A 17,419-nucleotide genomic window follows, 5' to 3' on the forward strand; every position below is an offset into this window, starting at 1 on the left:
TATGCCGTAGGGCATAAGCACTCGCGAGAGAGAGAGGAGAGAGAGAGAGCGTATGTGCGCCCTAGAGAGAGAGAGAGAGAGAGAAAGAGAAAGAGAAATCATGCCCCGCAAGGATGGCCACGCCTCAATCCCTTCTCTTCCATTTTCCCCTCAAGATTTTGGGCACACTTATGTGCCTGACATGTTTTTCAAGCTGCCAGGTCTAGGACGTGAACTGCATAGAGGCCGTGTGGGATCCAGTACCCGAACCACCATGCCATCTGCTGGCCATAGTGCTACTACCATGAATTTAAAAAATTTCATTTTCTCCTAAGCATTTCATACTGCAGAGGCATAGCACTCTTTTAAAAGAAAATAAACATATAATCAAATACTGACAATTCATATATTTTAACCTAATACAATAATTTTTTTTAATTGCCAGAGGGCAAGTGTGCTTGCCAGAAGAGCAAGACCGTGGGAGAAAGCATCCCATGAAGGGGTACAGTCATACCATAATCCCTTCTCCTCTACTTCTCCATCCTGTAGGGATTTGGGGTGCAAACACACACCCACTTGGAGTGTTTTGCAAGCCACCATGGCCCGGATTCAAACCTCAGGTTGCCACACAGGACTGAGCTCGCTCAACCACTAGCTTTGGTGCCATTCCACTATATTTGTTCTTCTAAATAATGGAAGGAACCAAGCAACTACTGTGTCAAAATATACTTCTCAGATGTTTTATATAAGACTTGAAGAGAAATAGGCATGCATGAAGTCAAAAGAATCAATATTGACAACTGGCGTACAATTCCAATGCTTCCAACATGATCAAACATCTATCTGATTGTAAGGCATCATGCCAACAGTTGCTCAGGAAATTTCAAGACTGTATGTGAAAAGCACAAAAAGTGATTGTATAATATAAGTTTCAAAGCTAATATTTTTGTCTCTAATTTAATCAAAACCTTGCTGAGCCACTAGATTAATAAAAGCAAGGTGTTTTTGACGTTATTCCCTATATTACAGTAAAAGTCAATGCGCTGGGGCTTCCAATGGAATTTGCTGACAAAAAAAAAAATCATGCTAAACTAAGAACACCTACTGTTAGTATAGACCTGAGTGGTAGGTAAAATATCCATTGAATCTGAGTGCCAATTAAATCTAATATTTTAGGTCTACCTAATGCAAGAAAACACTAGCTGCAACCTATCAACAAAAATTCCAAGGGAATCACCTTAGTATTCTGCTGAATATGCTATTTTTATTGCTTAAACAGACAGAAATATAACTGTTTTTATTATGAAAGTATAGTATTACCTCAAGTCTGATAGAATGAAGAGAAGATCATTATGAAAAAAATAATAGCATTTGGAGCATGACATATAGCAGACATAAAACAGCATTTGTTTTTCAAAACTGTTAGAAAAAAGGGCTTTTTATAAAGGAGAAACTCTGTTGATGAGGGCTGTATCTACACTTCACTACTTTCCTTTTCAATGAAAACCTATCATATTTTTGTGGAATCAATGGATTTTAAAGTTTAAATGAAACCTTGCATCAATACTCCACCCAAGTCATCATACAGCTGAATATATAGCCTTACAGATTATATGACTGTTTTCTGGGACCAGATAGACTTTTTTAAAAGAGTTATTTATTTAATTTTACTTACTATTATTGCTGTTGCTGTTGTTGATAATTTGCTTTCGGGCACGTGTGCATACCAGAGAGAGAGAAAATAAGCCACTAGCTCTGAACTCGAACTACAGTTTGTCATGTGGAAATCTAGTGTCTCAACCACCATGCCACATGCTGGCCCTCAAATAGACTTAACAGCCTCAGAGAGACCAAGACTCAAGTCTCAGCACATACCCACCAATAAAGAGAGGAGAGGTGCCCATTATGATTTGGCAAAACAAACAAATGAGTGCTTATTCTTTTTTTTTTTTCTTTTTAAAATGTTGCCATTAAGGGGACCAGCAAGTGGTATGGTTGTCAAGGCGCCTGACATTCCCACATGGCTGACGATGGTTTGAGTCCTGGAGCTGGTGACTTGCTTTGTCACTTTCCCAGTCTCTTTCTCTCTATATCTCTCTCTGGTCAAGTTAAAATAAATGAATGAATAAACAAAATAATTTTTTAAAAGCAATTATTTTCCAATTTAGTGCATCACTGGAGAGACAGAGAAAGTAAGAAAGCACCCTCCATGGGGCATGATCACGCCACAATCCCTTTTCCTACATATCTCCCTTCTTTCATGATTTTCATGCACATACACACACCCAGTACATTTTTGAAGCCATCCAGTCCAAGACTCAAACCACACAGACAGTAGTGGTGTTAAGCCAGCTGCCTTAACCACACCACCAGCTGGCCCAGAGTGCTTTTAATATTTGAAGTAATATCTGAATTTGATATGTAAATGCAATAGTTGTAATGTTTGAATAAAAAGGTATTACTGTTATAATTGGTCAAGATATTCACTTAATAAATTTGTAAAATAAAATAAATAAAATTATGACTGGCAAATATATACACCAATGCAGTCAGAAAAGGAAAAGTTACAGAATGCCAGGATCGGGAGAGCATAACTCCCTAAAACAATTATCGACCAAAACTAAAGTGGAACCATCTACTCTAAATTCCAATAACTTAATCTCTAGTTATAATTACAATTCTAAATAATGTCATTTTGTTTGCAGGATAATTGCAAAGTCCCCAAGAGGTCGTTTCTATATTAGTAGTTCAGGTAATACAGTGACAAGAACGTTACAGGTTAAATATTCAGAAAACACAGGAAATCTCAAACAATCCCAGCCCAAAAGAAAAAAAAAGAAAAATTTCTGATACAGTAAAATTAGTGGGTAGTTCTAGTGTTGGGAAAATATGCTTAGGAGTAATTTAGTATTCAATTGCATTTAAAACACAAATAATTTAATAAACACAGTCTAAAACAGAGAAAATTATTTGCAGAAGTGATTAAATTTAGTTAAACTGGTCTTCTAAGATTTCATTTCCATAAAAGTGCTTAAATGTATACATTTTATTCTTCAAAAAAACTGAAAGCCTAAATGGGTTAAATAATGGTCAAACATCAAAAACAATCTCTAAATGAAGTCATGAATTACATCTCTTCCATCTCTGTATTTAAATATTTAATCCATTACTAAATGAATTATATTAATATATACAGGCTTCCGAAAAAGTAAATTACTATGACATTGCCTGAAATACACTATTAATCTAACCTTCAAGGCATGCAGACATTACAAAGATAGGAATCAGGTCTAAGACGTCTTTAATTTCAAAGAGATGCTTGGCAGGTCTTTCTCGTACTGCACTGACTGAAGTGATGACTGATAGTTATCCAAACAATTCATATTAGAGAAAATCAGAACCATAACCAGGGCTTTAATCAGAATCTTGCCAATATTCAAACTCACAGATGGGTCACCTCTGAACATGAGTAAACACAGCATTGATAGGTATCTGTATCTTTCAATCATTGCATGTTAATAATTCTAGAAATTTAACTAAAGAGTTCTTTTTCAAAATTCAGCTCAGTAACACTCAGTTCTTTCAAAATGTAGCCTTTGACATAATCATTACATGTTATTTCTATTAAAATGCCCCAAACTCACAGGGTAAGTAATGTCATAAAACCCTGATTATTCATGACCAAGTCTCATATTATACAGGAAGAAACTAAAGTCAGAGAGAAGACTTGCCCAAAGTCAAAAAACCTATAAGGAATAAAGCCAGGACTCCAAAAGCTACTGTCTATTAGTCAACCAGACATTTCTCCAGGGTGGAATCAAAAGATCTTTCAAATTTCTTCTGCTGTTAAGCCAGGAAACACTTGCTTTTCTTTTTTCTTTGTTTTTGCTATAGGGCGCGTGCGCTCACCAGACAGAGACAGAGAGACAGAAAGTGAGAAATCACCCCCCAGAGGGGATGGTCACGCCGCAATCCCTTCTCCTCCATTCTCCTCTCGGGATCTTGGGCATGCACGCACACACGCCCGGCGTGTTTAAGCCACCGGGTCTGGGACGCGAACCGCGGTCGACTATGTGGGAGACCAGTGACATAGCCATTGCGCTAACTGCTGGTTCCCGTTTTTTTTTTTTTTTTTCTTTTTGAGAGGTTTTTGCTATAGGGTAAGAAACCACCCTCTCAGGGGGAATGGCCATACTGCAATCCCTTCTCCTCCATTCTCCTCTCAGGATCTTGGGCAAGCACGTACACACAACCAGCATGAGTTTAAGCCACAAGGCCCAGGACTCGAACTGCAGTCAACTACATTGGGAGTCCAGCGACATAGCCATTACGCTAACTGCTGGTCCCTCATTTTAAATTTCTGACATAGAATAAGAAGTACAAAGCTGGCAGCAGATATATGGCTAGTAATCATAGGCTGACTTTCCTTTCTATTGTATTCCTATTTCCCACCCAAACCAATGGTCTAGGCAAACGAGCTCTCCTGTTTTCTGCCTGTCTCCATGGTTGGTTTTGGTTTTGGCTCTGCTTTTCCCAAGTGCACCCTTAAATAAGGGCATAGTCTTTAACAGTCCAGCATCTTGTGTCCAGGCCATCCTAGGGAGTCTGAGTGCCTCCACCTCAGTGCAACCATGTTTACCTGAAACAGCTGCAGGATTAACTCACCCTTACAAATCTGCATGTCATTTCTCTCTAAATACCCTCTGGATTTCCCTCACTTTCTGAGTGCTCAGCAATCATCCTTCCCCCAATCCTCATAATCAAATCATAGCAGCAACAGCAACAAACATTCATTATGTACCAAACACTCATCTGAACATTTTATACACACGTCGTTTTTTCAACCCCTCAAACAACTCTATACACAGGTGCTGCTAAAATTTCTACTTTGTAAACACAGGTATGGAGCAATGAAGGCATTGCATAGCTAATGGCGGGGAGATGAGGGAGGCTGATTGGCCATGACTGGGGACATGGAGAGATGTCATTCCTTAGGTTATTCCTCACTCAATGCAGACATCAAGGTTGGTTGTTTTACATTATAGATAGTTCCTGGCTGTTCAGTAACTGGAGGATAATTAAGTAATCTGGTCTATCACACAGACACTTCAAATTCTATAAAACTCTCTTTGATCAAATATAATAGAGATGTTTGTTACAGAAAAATGTTTAAATGATTAGCATAGGAAACTAAAGTGAAATCACCTAATTAAGAATCTTACATAGTTTCATAAAACTGTCAGTTGTGTTGGGGACCAGCAGGTGGCATGGTGGTTAAGGCGCTAGACACTCCCACATGGCTGACCACGGTTCAAGTCCTGGATCTGTTGGCTTGCTTTCTCACTTTCTCTCTCTCTCTCTTTCTCTGTCTCTCTCTGGTCAAATTAAAATATATGAATGGATAAATAAAATTTAAAATAAATAATTATATATAAAAAACTTTCAGTTGTGCTGGCACAACTCTAGTCCCAGCACAAGTGTGTTGACTGCAACCATCACCAACTGTAAGTGGTTATTGCTGAGCAAAGTATCAATGTGTCGGCAACTGTCATATTCATGCAGTCTTCTTCACGTTAGTAGGGCTTGTCCTCTTTATATAGGTGAATTAGAAACGTCACTAACCTCATTTCTTAACCAAGAGTGTCAGGTACAAAATAAGTAAAATAAGCAGTAAGTATTTCTAAAGCAATCATAGGGAAAACTGGAAATTTTATTGGGAATAAATTTACTAAAATTCCAAAGGAAAAAAATACTGGTGAACAAATGCATATGTGTGTACAAGATATAAGCTTCAATGAACAAACCAAAAAACATGAGGGCAGGAGAAATGTGGAGAGGTTGATAAAATGCATGTTCAGAAGAACATCATTGTCAACACAGGCTGACTATTAGCCTAATGCCAGTTCAGAAGTCTGGAGTTTGTGCCAGCAGAATTAGTGTGTTGCTGAACATGCTAGTCAGAAAAAAAATGCCATGGGATAAAACATTTGTAAAGCAGGAAGACATTAAAATGAGTAGGAAAGCAACAAATACAGAAACCAAAGCTGCTAATATATAGGTTAAGTACTTCATTATTATTTTTTTTTGGAGAGGTTTTTGCGATAGGGTGTGTATACTCACCAGAAGGAGAGAGAGAGAGAAACAGAAAACGAGAAATCACCCCCCAGGGGGAATGGCCACGCCGCAATCCCTTCTCCTCCATTCTCCTCTCGGGATCTTGGGCACACACGCACACTCACCTGGCATGAGTTTAAGACACTGGGTCCAGGACTTGAACCGTAGTTGACTACCTGAAAGTCCAGTGATGTAGCCATTACACCACCTGCTGGTCCCTCTATAGGTGAAGTACTTTCTAAGATGACTGGAAGAAAATTACTTGCCTCAAAATATTTTCAATGTAGAAAAACCTGGTTGAACTAACTATATTAAACTTTCCATAGTTGCTCTTTGACATCTAACGGGATAGATCCCAATAAATCTCGTGTAAGTTGAAAATATCGTACTTCAAAAATGCATTTATTACAATTATCCAACCAAATATCATAGCTAACCTAGCTTACCTTAGATCCTCAAAACAATTACAGAAGCCTATTATAGTTGGACAAAAATCATCAAACATGAAGCCTATTTCATGAAAAACTGACTACTGAAAAACAGAATGGCTCACTGTCACTGTCCACCATCGTGGGGAAACACTGTACAGCTTATCAAGAGTGCACTAAGGAAAAAAAGAAAAAAAAAAAAAAAGAGGGCACTAAGGGAACCAGCAGTTAGCGTAATGGCTATGTGCCCGGTGTAAGTTGAAAATATCGTACTTCAAAAATGCATTTATTACAATTATCCAACCAAATATCATAGCTAACCTAGCTTACCTTAGATCCTCAAAACAATTACAGAAGCCTATTATAGTTGGACAAAAATCATCAAACATGAAGCCTATTTCATGAAAAACTGACTACTGAAAAACAGAATGGCTCACTGTCACTGTCCACCATCGTGGGGAAACACTGTACAGCTTATCAAGAGTGCACTAAGGAAAAAAAGAAAAAAAAAAAAAAAAAGAGTGCACTAAGGGAACCAGCAGTTAGCGTAATGGCTATGTCGCTGGACTCCCACGTTCGCGGTTCGCATCCCAGACCCGGTGGCTTAAAACTCACGTTGGGCGCGTGTGCGTGCGTGCCCGAGATCCTGAGACAAGAATGGAGGAGAAGGGATTGAGGCATGACCATTCCCCCTGGGGGGTGATTTCTCACTTTCTGTCACTATGTCTCTCTCTGTCTGTCTGGCGAGCACATGCGCCCTATCACAAAAACCTCTCCAAAAAAAAAAAAAAAGAGTGCACTAAAAGATCAAATTCAAAGTTTAGGTTCTACTGACTGTGTATCAGTTTTGTACGACTGTAAAGTCAAAAAATCTTAAAACTGAACCATAAGGTGGGGACTGTTGATATAAGAGGCATTGTCTCTAGATTACTAAATATATTGCGTTGTAAGTATTCTTCATAGCTTCAAAGTGTTTCATCGAATTGCTGCATCATACTTCATTGAAACAATTGTCTATTATCAGACATTGTAGTTATTCCACTTAGTCTTTTTAATCAGTGTCAAGTGCTCTCTTCATTTCTCCATACTGCATTGTGTGTATGTGTGCACGCATGTGTGGGTCTGTGTTTTATACATGTCTATGTGTGTAAATGTACACAAATGTGTATGTGAAAGAATGATTTTATAAAAAACAGAAACATAAAATCCAAAGATGAGAGAAGTTAAGATCACTAGTGACTTTTTCTTGCTCTGACATTATTTTCAGCTTTTCTTATTTTCTCCCTCAAGCTACACTCCTTTCTCAAGAAAAAGGAAATATCAGGGGGAAATCCATTTCCTAATCATATTTTTAACTTCATGAGCTGAAGTCATAAACATATGCATTATTCCAATGCGGGATGAGAGAAACAGAAGTCACTCTTTAGGCTACCATGGCTTAAACAAAGCAAATATTTAGGCCCTGGTATGGAACTGTAACCCTAGGAGCATGGCACTGGCCACATCTGCAACATATCCGCTACACTGTAACTTTAAAGGTGTTTTAAAAGTTGGCCAGCTTGCAGGGCGGGTATTGAGACATGGCGGGCTCACAGTGATGATCTGTCAAGGGTTAAAAAGTAGTTTGTCTAAAAGTAGATTTTAAAAGCAATTTCTCTTCAGAACAGCTTTTTTTGTGCCACCTAAGAAGGCTCTTGATTCACCATGGCAGTAGTAGCAATAAAATGTGTAATATCAAAGACAACCATCTTGAAACATTTCCTTCCAACCCAAAATGGAGCTTTATTTTGTATTTGTCATAAATCTACATATTCTTCTCTTCCAGATGACTTTAATTGGGAAGTGGAGCTTTCTTTGACATCTGATGGCAAGACGATAGTGTGCTACCACCCATCTGTGGACATTCCATATGAACACAGAAAAGCTATCCCTAAACCAGATCCTGTGCATAATAATAAACACATGATCAAGTGCTAAAATCCAGGATAGAAGAGAAAAGTCAGCACTTTGAACAAGGACCCATGATAGAACGACTTACTGCCAAGCATCATTGGTATCCTCACGGACAGTATCACACACATCGTAAGAAACTGGACCATCCAAAAGACAGATGGCATCGAGGTTCTCAGAGGAACCAGAAATGTGCCTCATTGTCATTTAAGACAATCCCATGTGGTGTATTCACTAATAGGCTATGTAATAAAACAGTAATAAACAATAAACTTTCATGTCATATTAAAAAAAAGAGTTGGCCAGAGGTAGAGAAAAATCCAACTCTGTCACGATGCTAACATATTAAATAAAAATTTGCTCATGTGTCTACAAGTAATTAAATCAATATGTTTTTCCATACACATATATGTTCAGAGAATATTTCCTGGACAACTATTTACATTTTTCTTTTAATATGACAGCATATGCTATATTATGCTACTGGCGATCCATTTAATGGGTGATTTCAAGGTTTGATGATCGCCTTATCCAATGTTTCCCTGACGCTGGATCCAAAGGTAGGTTAAGCCACGATTGCAGTACTCACTTCGCTGTCAAGGACTTGGAAGGGAGGCAAAGGAGAGCAGTGAGAGTAGGAAGGTAGACTGATAATGAAGCAAAATGAAGGTGATTGATTGATCAGTGTTATGAGGGAGCTAAGTGCATAGAGAAGATATAGAGGAGGAGAGGTGAGTGATCAGAAGTGGTTAAGAATGGTCCCAAGAAGAAGTAAAGGGACATCACACGTAAAACAATAATTTGGAAAAACATGCGGAAGCAGCAAACCATACCCAGAATAAGTATGCGGCAGGGTAGATCTAAATGGGAACAAAGGAGGAGGATTCATGGAGAGGAGAGGAGGGACATGAAGCTGAGAGAGAAGTGGGAACTAGACTATTACTGGCCTCAAAGCCAGACTGAAGAGCTGAGTACATCACCTACAAAGGACTGGGAACTTCGAGAGGCAACCTGAGAGAGCCTTTGGGCAGGCATCCTTACCAACCAACGAAAAGAAAAACTGCCTCAGGTCTCTGATCTGACCGTCCAAAGTGGCCTTGTCACCTCCTTTCCAGTACCTTCCAAGTCCACATAGAACACTGCTCTCACAATCTGCCTCTTCACCCGTGCTACACACACATGCTCCTTCTGGGGAACACTGAACTCACACAGGGGAAGGAATGAGGCAATGCTTTTATATCACAACAGGATGGACACATATCTGAGATGCTTCGCAAATAAAACAGTCTATACACCTTTTCTGAACATTTCAATGCAATATTTATGTAATTAGTATTATAAACAGGAAAATAAATAGAATTTTAATATATAATCACTAAAAATCTTGGGGGAAATGCAACTGAATAACATTTCAATTTAAAAAAAGATATAGCCCAGCCACAGAGGTGCAGGCTGTAGGGCACTGCTAGGTAATGCTAGAGCCCTATGGGAAGGCCCAGAATTCACATCATGGGTAGAACTGAACACGCCAGTGATTCTGGCAAGCTGGGAGGCTGGGAGAGAATTGCATGAAACCCTTCACCCAACTCTCTCAATTAATAAGCTTAAATTAAAAAAAAAAAAGAAAGAAAAGATACTTTTGAATTTTTTTTATAAATAAGTAGTCTATATTTAAGATAACATTTGGTTAAATATAAAGACTAATTTTCATGTAGGGATACTATATCCTAATCATCATTCCTTTATTATGCACCTTCTCTTTAATATAAATGACAATTCTACTATTTTACTGCTAAATAAGGAAAATATTTTTTCTGGGAAAGGACAGGATAAGAGTCCAGAAATCCTCACTAATTCTGCAATTATGAGATTTGACACCAGTCATAATGATTTCCACAGTTTCAGGCCATGTGAGCATCAAAGAGCCACTGTGCTTTCCTAAAAAAAAAAACATAGAGATGTGTCATCTTCCAGTTACCAAGCAGCTCCTGGAGGCGTTAGATGAAGCATCGTTGCCTTTGCAGCCTTTATGTTGAGGGGCCACAAGACAATTTCAATAGAGAAGAGCTCATTCATCAACAGGGCACACTGACTGTTTTCAAAGATGAAATTATATAGATGCAATTATAATATAGTTAGGCTCCTATATAGGGGGAGTATAAAAGGAGACAAGACTTAGAGTATAACTGTATATATAAGTATTTCATGCCGTTTCTCACTCAACGAGGTTTACATGTGATCAATGGATTCAGGCTAAAAGGACAATGCAAAGACGCTGCTGACATGTTACTCCTGTAATTTCAGAGCTTTAGCGAAGTGATTCTCAAATTCTAGAAAATCTTAAGGTAAATGTCAGGAATGATCCATTTCTTAACATGATATGAAACACAAAGACTTATACTTGATAATATGACTAGATCATATAAACAAAGTCTTTATGCCTAAAATCCAAATTCCATTTGCTTGTAAATTATTTATTACTTATGGCCCCTGAAAGGGATGCATTTGTCACATGGTCAGATTTCCAGCTGGACATGGACTGTGCACTCCCGGTGAGCACTAAACCCACGGCTCGTCACATTCTGATAACATTGACTCTTCCAACACCACGAACAACAGGAAAAATGCTGAGGTAACCTGCAAACACCCAGTGATGTAAATAAAGTATGCCAGGCCACAGAATATGCTCCATGAGCAGTTTGGAGCTTGTAAAATTCTTTGGTCATCACACAAATTTTCTAATTTTTCTATTTGACATGTAAGAATGGAAATGACATTATTACAAAATCTAAAATCATCCATGTTTCATGAAGATATTTGACCTAAAACTTAGACAACTTCATTAGACAAACCCATTTACAATATTACAAATATACAGACTGAAATCAGAACTGCTTCCAGGGGGGAGTTCCGGGACAATTTATGATGGTCAGAATGATAATTAGCTTCCTAGGGATGTAAGAACACGGAGCAAGCCGCTTTCCTCGGATGTGAGTACAGCCCACTTGCTGCCTTCAGAAAAGCCATGCTGTAGACAGGCTATTAAGGGTAATTCAAATTCAAGGGTAATATATGTTAAGTATTAATTACTTTATACCAGATTGTACTTTAATTATCTTGACACTAAGAGGAAAATGGTTTTTGCTGAATGTAATAAAGTAAGAGCAAGAAGAACGCAACATGATGATATCTGGGAAGTTTCATTACTTCTATTACTCTGGCCAGATTTCTACCCTGTGTTGGTTTCATAGAAACTACTACCATACTTATCTGATCTCTATACCCATTACTTTTTTTTCTAACTAAACACGTTATAAAAGAAGGCAGAAAATGAAAGGGAAAAAAATCAGCAAAAGTGTCCATACTCTAGTAATATTTATATATCCTGCTATAATTAATCTAAACAAGAAGTTATCACATCACTCTCTTGACAGGATCCTCACAGAATGGTGATTTAAATTAACAATTTCTATCACTAATGGAAAATACTACAAAAAAAAAAAACTCTTTCTAGAAAACTGAAGTGATCATTCAGAAATGGAAAAATGAGGCCCTCCTGATGCTAAGACATACTTGAAAAAAAAATAAACAATTATCGGATCAGTGATCTGATTTTAACTTAAGACAACAAAAAGACATTTTAGAGGTGCCAGCAGGTGGCATGGTGATTAAGGGTGCTGGATATTCACATGGCTGACCACAGTTTGAGTCTCGGACCTGGCAGCTTGCTTTCTCACTTTCCCTCTCTGTCTCTCTCTGTCCCTGTCCCTCTCCGGTCAAATTAAGACAAATAAATAAAGTTAAATAAAATTATTATTTTTTTTAAAAAAGACATTTTAGAAAAAAATAAAAGTGAAACTAGATTAAGCAAAAAAATAAATAAATGTTACATCCTGTAATATTAACTGATTGTAAATAAAACTGTTACATCAAGACACATCAATGTAAACTACTGGATCGTTGGGACGATCATGACACATTTTCATGTTGAAAAACAAAAAATACTCTGTGACTTTCCAAACGACCTAACAGTTAAGGAGAGAAGATGTTCTACCATGTACCAGGTATAGCTGGGTATGTAAGTATTTCATGCAGTTTCTTATTCAATGAGGTTTACATGAACTTAATGGATTCAGGCTAAAAGACAGGACAATATCTTTTAATGTATTTGTCTGTCAAAGAAGCTTCTAACATGTTACTTCTATATTTCATAGCTTTAGAGAAGTGATTCTCAGATTCTGGGAAACCTTAAAGTGAACATCAGGAATGACCAATTTCATATCATGATATGAAACACAAAAACTTTTACTTAATGATATGACTAGGTTAAATAAACCAAGTCTTTAGCCCTAATATCCAAATTCCATTTGCTTGTAAATTGTGTATTACTGATGACCTCCCACAGGTATGCATTTACCATATAGTCAGATTTCCTCTGCACTAAGCACTGTTTTATATCACTTTGTTACAACAAGTATCTATATTGAAAACAAAACAACAACAACAACAAAAAAAAAAAACTTGAAAAATGCTGCAAGCTCACCTTCATCACTAGTTGCCTGCTGCTTCACGAGCGTCATCGGGGACCTGGCTGGAGGCTTACTAAGTGGATGGCGCCAACTCTTGGCAGTTTTGGTCTCTCCCTCTATTATCTGGTTACAGAACAAAAATGGGAGAAACATGTTTTAAACAAAAATCAACATCTCACAATGATTTCAGACAATTATGAAGACACTATGCATGGGTTTATACCACTCTTAAGAGAATTAGCCCTTAACAAAATTTAAATATAAAGTAAAAAGAAAAAGTACCAAGAGATCAATAAACTCTTCTACCAATTCATCTTAAAATACTAGTTAAAGGGCAAGATAGACTTATCAAGACTACAGTAAGTTCAACAGTTGGCACGTTTTTAAAAAATTTTTCTAAAAAGAATCTCAGTTTAGCGTTATGAACTCATAGAAACATAAGGACAGTGGCATTTAGTCACATATATGTGGTTCCCTTGTGAACATTTGGCAGGTGACTTGGCTTTCTATGCTCACAGAGAAAGAGATCCTGCCAGTCTGAGGTGTATGCCTCCTCCCATTCAAAACAAATAGCCACTTCTATTTTACGTCCACAGTGACTCAAACAAGAAATAAAAAGATATCGGGGTGTTTAATGATACATTAGTGCCATCTTGAAACCACTTAAATTTTCTATGAAGTCTTTCATCCTAGGCTCTCCAGACTGTATGTTCTTTCAAAAGCACAAGGTCTTGTATGCTTTAACACCCTCCAGCTGGGAATCTAGAAAGCTACAAGCTTTCTTCCACATTCAATTACAAAGGGAGAGAGGCTTAGAGAAATGATAAAACCAGGGAGTTTACATCAAGAATTGTCTATGAAAGAAAGCTGTCTTGGGCCAGCCTACTCATTAAGGGAGCCGGATTCCACAAGACTGACCACAGTCTGAATCTCAACCTCAGTGGCTTTTAAAACACAGAAGCCAGTACGTGTGTGTGTGTGTGGGGGGGGGGAGGCAATCCCCAACAGAATGTAGAAATGGAGGAGCAGGGAATGAGGCATGACCATGCCCAAGTCAGAGCAGCTTCTTTCTTTCCTTCTGTCTCTGTTTCTCTCTGGCAAGTACACATGCCCTCTGGCAAAAATACATATATACATACAAATAAGAAAGTAGTCCTGACTTCTTTCCTTGAGTTGAAAAAGCAATGAACAGAGGTGAAGAGACTACTCGGGTCTTAAACTCCTAAACAGGATTCTGAGAAAATGTATAAAAACATTTTAATCAAAGCAGGGGGTTACGGGGTGGGGTAAGCATGATAATGTAACATAGGATGCGATACACCTTTGTTTATGATAGGTAAAAGGTAATGTGGGAAATTAAACAGTCATGAGCAGAAAAGCTTAAGGAGCCCCTATTATGTGTTGCACTGTTTTAGGAGCTAGAACTTTACCAGGAAAACATTCCATCAGTGCCTACTTTCTCTGACTGTGCATTGTGGAGGAAAAAACCAGTAATAAAAAATAAAGTGCATGGGACCAGCAGATGGCCTAATGGTTATGTCACTGGACTCCCACGTAGGCACCACAGTTCAAGGCCCAGACCCAGCCACTTGAAACACACCAGGCATGTGTGCATGCATACCCCAAATCCCAGGACAAGACTGGAAGAGACAGAATTGCGGCATGGCCATCCCTCCAGGAGATGATTTCTTACATTTTGTCTCTCTCTGTCTCTCCAGCGAGTGCACACATCCTGTAGAAAAAAATCTTCCAAAAATAAAAAGTAAAGTGTAAACACTTATCAGGCACTATTCAATGTATGCAAATTATTGGAAAAATATGAAAGAAAAAAGAATGCAAAGAGATAGGGAGGGGACAATTTTAAGTGGGGTATTCACCACAGGCCTTTCTGGCAAGGTAAGAATTAAGTGAAACGTGAGTGCAATGAGGGAGCCTTCCATGTGGCTATCACAGGGAGAGTATCTTGTATAGCAAGAACTGCATGTAAAGTAAGAACATATAAGCCAGCCAGTAACAGAGTGGTTACAGCAGCTAGATCCCAAATGGCCAACAGTGGTTCAAGTCCCAAATCGGGCAGTTTGAAAAACATGCTGGGCATGTGAGAATGTATGCTGAAAGTCCCAAGGGGAGAAATTGAAAAGAAATTATGGCATGACCATTCCTCATGGGGAGTGCTTTCTCACCCCCAACCCCAACCCTTGCCTCCACCCCGATTGCTCTCCAGTGTGTGTTTATCTACTCTGAAAATGAGAAGGAAAAAAGAAAAAAGTGAGAACATGTTTAGTTTGTTCTGTGGAAAGCATGGAGCCCAAAATGAATGGGTGGATGGATGAATAGACATATCTATAAATAGATAGATGGATAGTAATTTAAAGTAACTTCATATTTATTGAGTAAATGGATTAAGGCTAGCTGCTACCAATATACTCAGAGCATTACACTTCATGCCAAGAAGCAATGGTCAAAACCAAAGAAAAATTAACTGGGTCTGAATTACTTAGAGGAGTGCTTGGACACCATGATGTGAGAAAAGAATACCTCATAGCTCTATTCAGGAAGAAGCAAGTCAAGCCAGTTGGCCTCAAGAGCAATGTTTGTTTTCTCTGCTGTCAGTCTTTCCTCAGAGAAATGATAAAGATGAACGTTAATGATACTGGCTGTATCACCTACGTTGAAAGCAGGGAAACTGAAAAGTTACTTTACTTGCATTCCAATTTTTAAAGTGTAGCTTAAATATACTAATTCCTCATATCCATGAGGCATATATGCCAAGATACCCAGTCAATGCCTGAAATCACACACACTACCAAACCTGATATATACTATGTTTTCTCCGATAATATATACCCACACTAAAGTTTAATTTATAAGTAAGGCACAGCAAGAAATTAACAGAAATTAACTAATAGTAAAAAGAACAATTAGAACAAAATACTGTAATAAAAGGAATAGGCATGATGGGGTTCGCTCACTCTCACTTTCTCTTACACTTTCTTTTAAAACAGACCAGTTGATGGGGGTGTTTTACCTCCTATCTTTTAGAATAGGAATACTGTACAGAATAAAGGGGAATACCGTATAGTTAGGGAGGCATTTGACTCACATTACAGGAAGAGTCCCAATATCTGTTTAGTTCAATTTAACCCCTATTTGAAATTAAGTTGTAAATTTGGCTAACTAAAATGAGAATGCAATTTTCAAACTTTTCGTAGCTACCATTTCAAATAAAAAATGGGGCCAATTTTTTTTACATGTATTCTTTTTATAAATATTTATTTTATAGTTCAGTGGGATATACAATCCTACAAAAAGGGATAAATACCCTTGGGTCAAATTAGGGAATTAGCTACATTTTATTTGATATTTTAAGACTCCTAAGAAACAGGGTACTCAAAATTTCTGTACTTTTATAATCTCCCTCACTATTAAGTATGCAAAAAAGATCTTTGGTCCAGAGTTTAAAAGAATAGGAGCAGTCAAGAAGTGGGTTTATTCAATAGACAGCTCAATTAACCAACACGAAAATGTGATGCTCAGACCAGGCACTGGTGTGGTTAAGGTGCTAGATCCCACATGGCCAACTCTGTGGTTTGAGTCTGAGACCAGGGCTTGAAAGACCAGGTGTGTATGCAATACATTCCAAAAATCCCTTAGAAGGGTGATTTTGAACTTTTGTCCTCTCTCTGTCTCTCTAGTGAACGTATAAGCCCTACATTTGAAGGGGAAAAAAATGGAAAAAGAAAATGTGACACTCTCGTCATTTATCCACATGAATTCCCTGATCAGGTTATATAGGCCAAAAGAGGTTACTGAGCTTCAAAAATCATTACTGATCCAAGCTCACCTGACTTACTCCCAATCTTATTAACACTTTATGTTGAAACCATATTATATTAACATTATACAGAGACATCAGAGAAACACAGAAGTCTAATCCAAACACAGAATGGGGAGTTTTGCAATCTGGAGAAGGAAAAGGCTAGTTTCTAGAAGTGGTCAGAGCCAGAGATTCAGAGGATTCGGAGTCCATGAAAGCAGCCAAAAGAAAGCCTGACTGGATGAGCCCCAACAGAGCATGTAGGAATTGTGGGATGTAGGATACTAACTGTTGGGAAGAGGAGGACAGAGCCCAGAAGGTGAGTTCTCCCCAGCCTGGTTAACATAAACTTTGTTACATATTTTTTCTACAATGCCATCAAATTACGTATTCCTTACATTAACACTTATTAACTTTTTTTTTTTGAGAGATTTTTGCTATAGGGTGCACGTGTTCACTAGAAAGACAGAGAGACAGGGAGACAGAAAGTGAGAAATCACCCCCCAGGGGAATGGCCATGCCACAATCCCATTCTCCACTCAGGATCTTGTGTACACACACGCACCCAGCATGAGTTTAAGCCACCAGGTCCGGGACTTGAA

The 17,419-nt window shown here is 38.2% G+C and overlaps 1 protein-coding gene across 3 annotated transcripts in view; it reads right to left on the reverse strand.

Annotated features, from left to right (window-relative positions):
- The window catches only part of KDM4C (lysine demethylase 4C), a 452,171-nt gene that overhangs the window by 220,756 nt on the left and 213,996 nt on the right, over positions 1-17,419 (reverse strand). For all 3 annotated transcript variants that reach the window (XM_014586260.2, XM_027770291.1, XM_006144466.3), the window contains one exon: positions 13,015-13,123. In XM_014586260.2, coding sequence (XP_014441746.1) covers positions 13,015-13,123 — 109 coding nt within the window. The remainder of the gene's footprint in view (positions 1-13,014; positions 13,124-17,419) is intronic.

The sequence above is a fragment of the Tupaia chinensis genome, unplaced genomic scaffold (assembly GCF_000334495.1).
Source record: "Tupaia chinensis unplaced genomic scaffold, TupChi_1.0 Scaffold000121_1, whole genome shotgun sequence".
NCBI classification, from domain to species: Eukaryota; Metazoa; Chordata; class Mammalia; order Scandentia; family Tupaiidae; genus Tupaia; species Tupaia belangeri.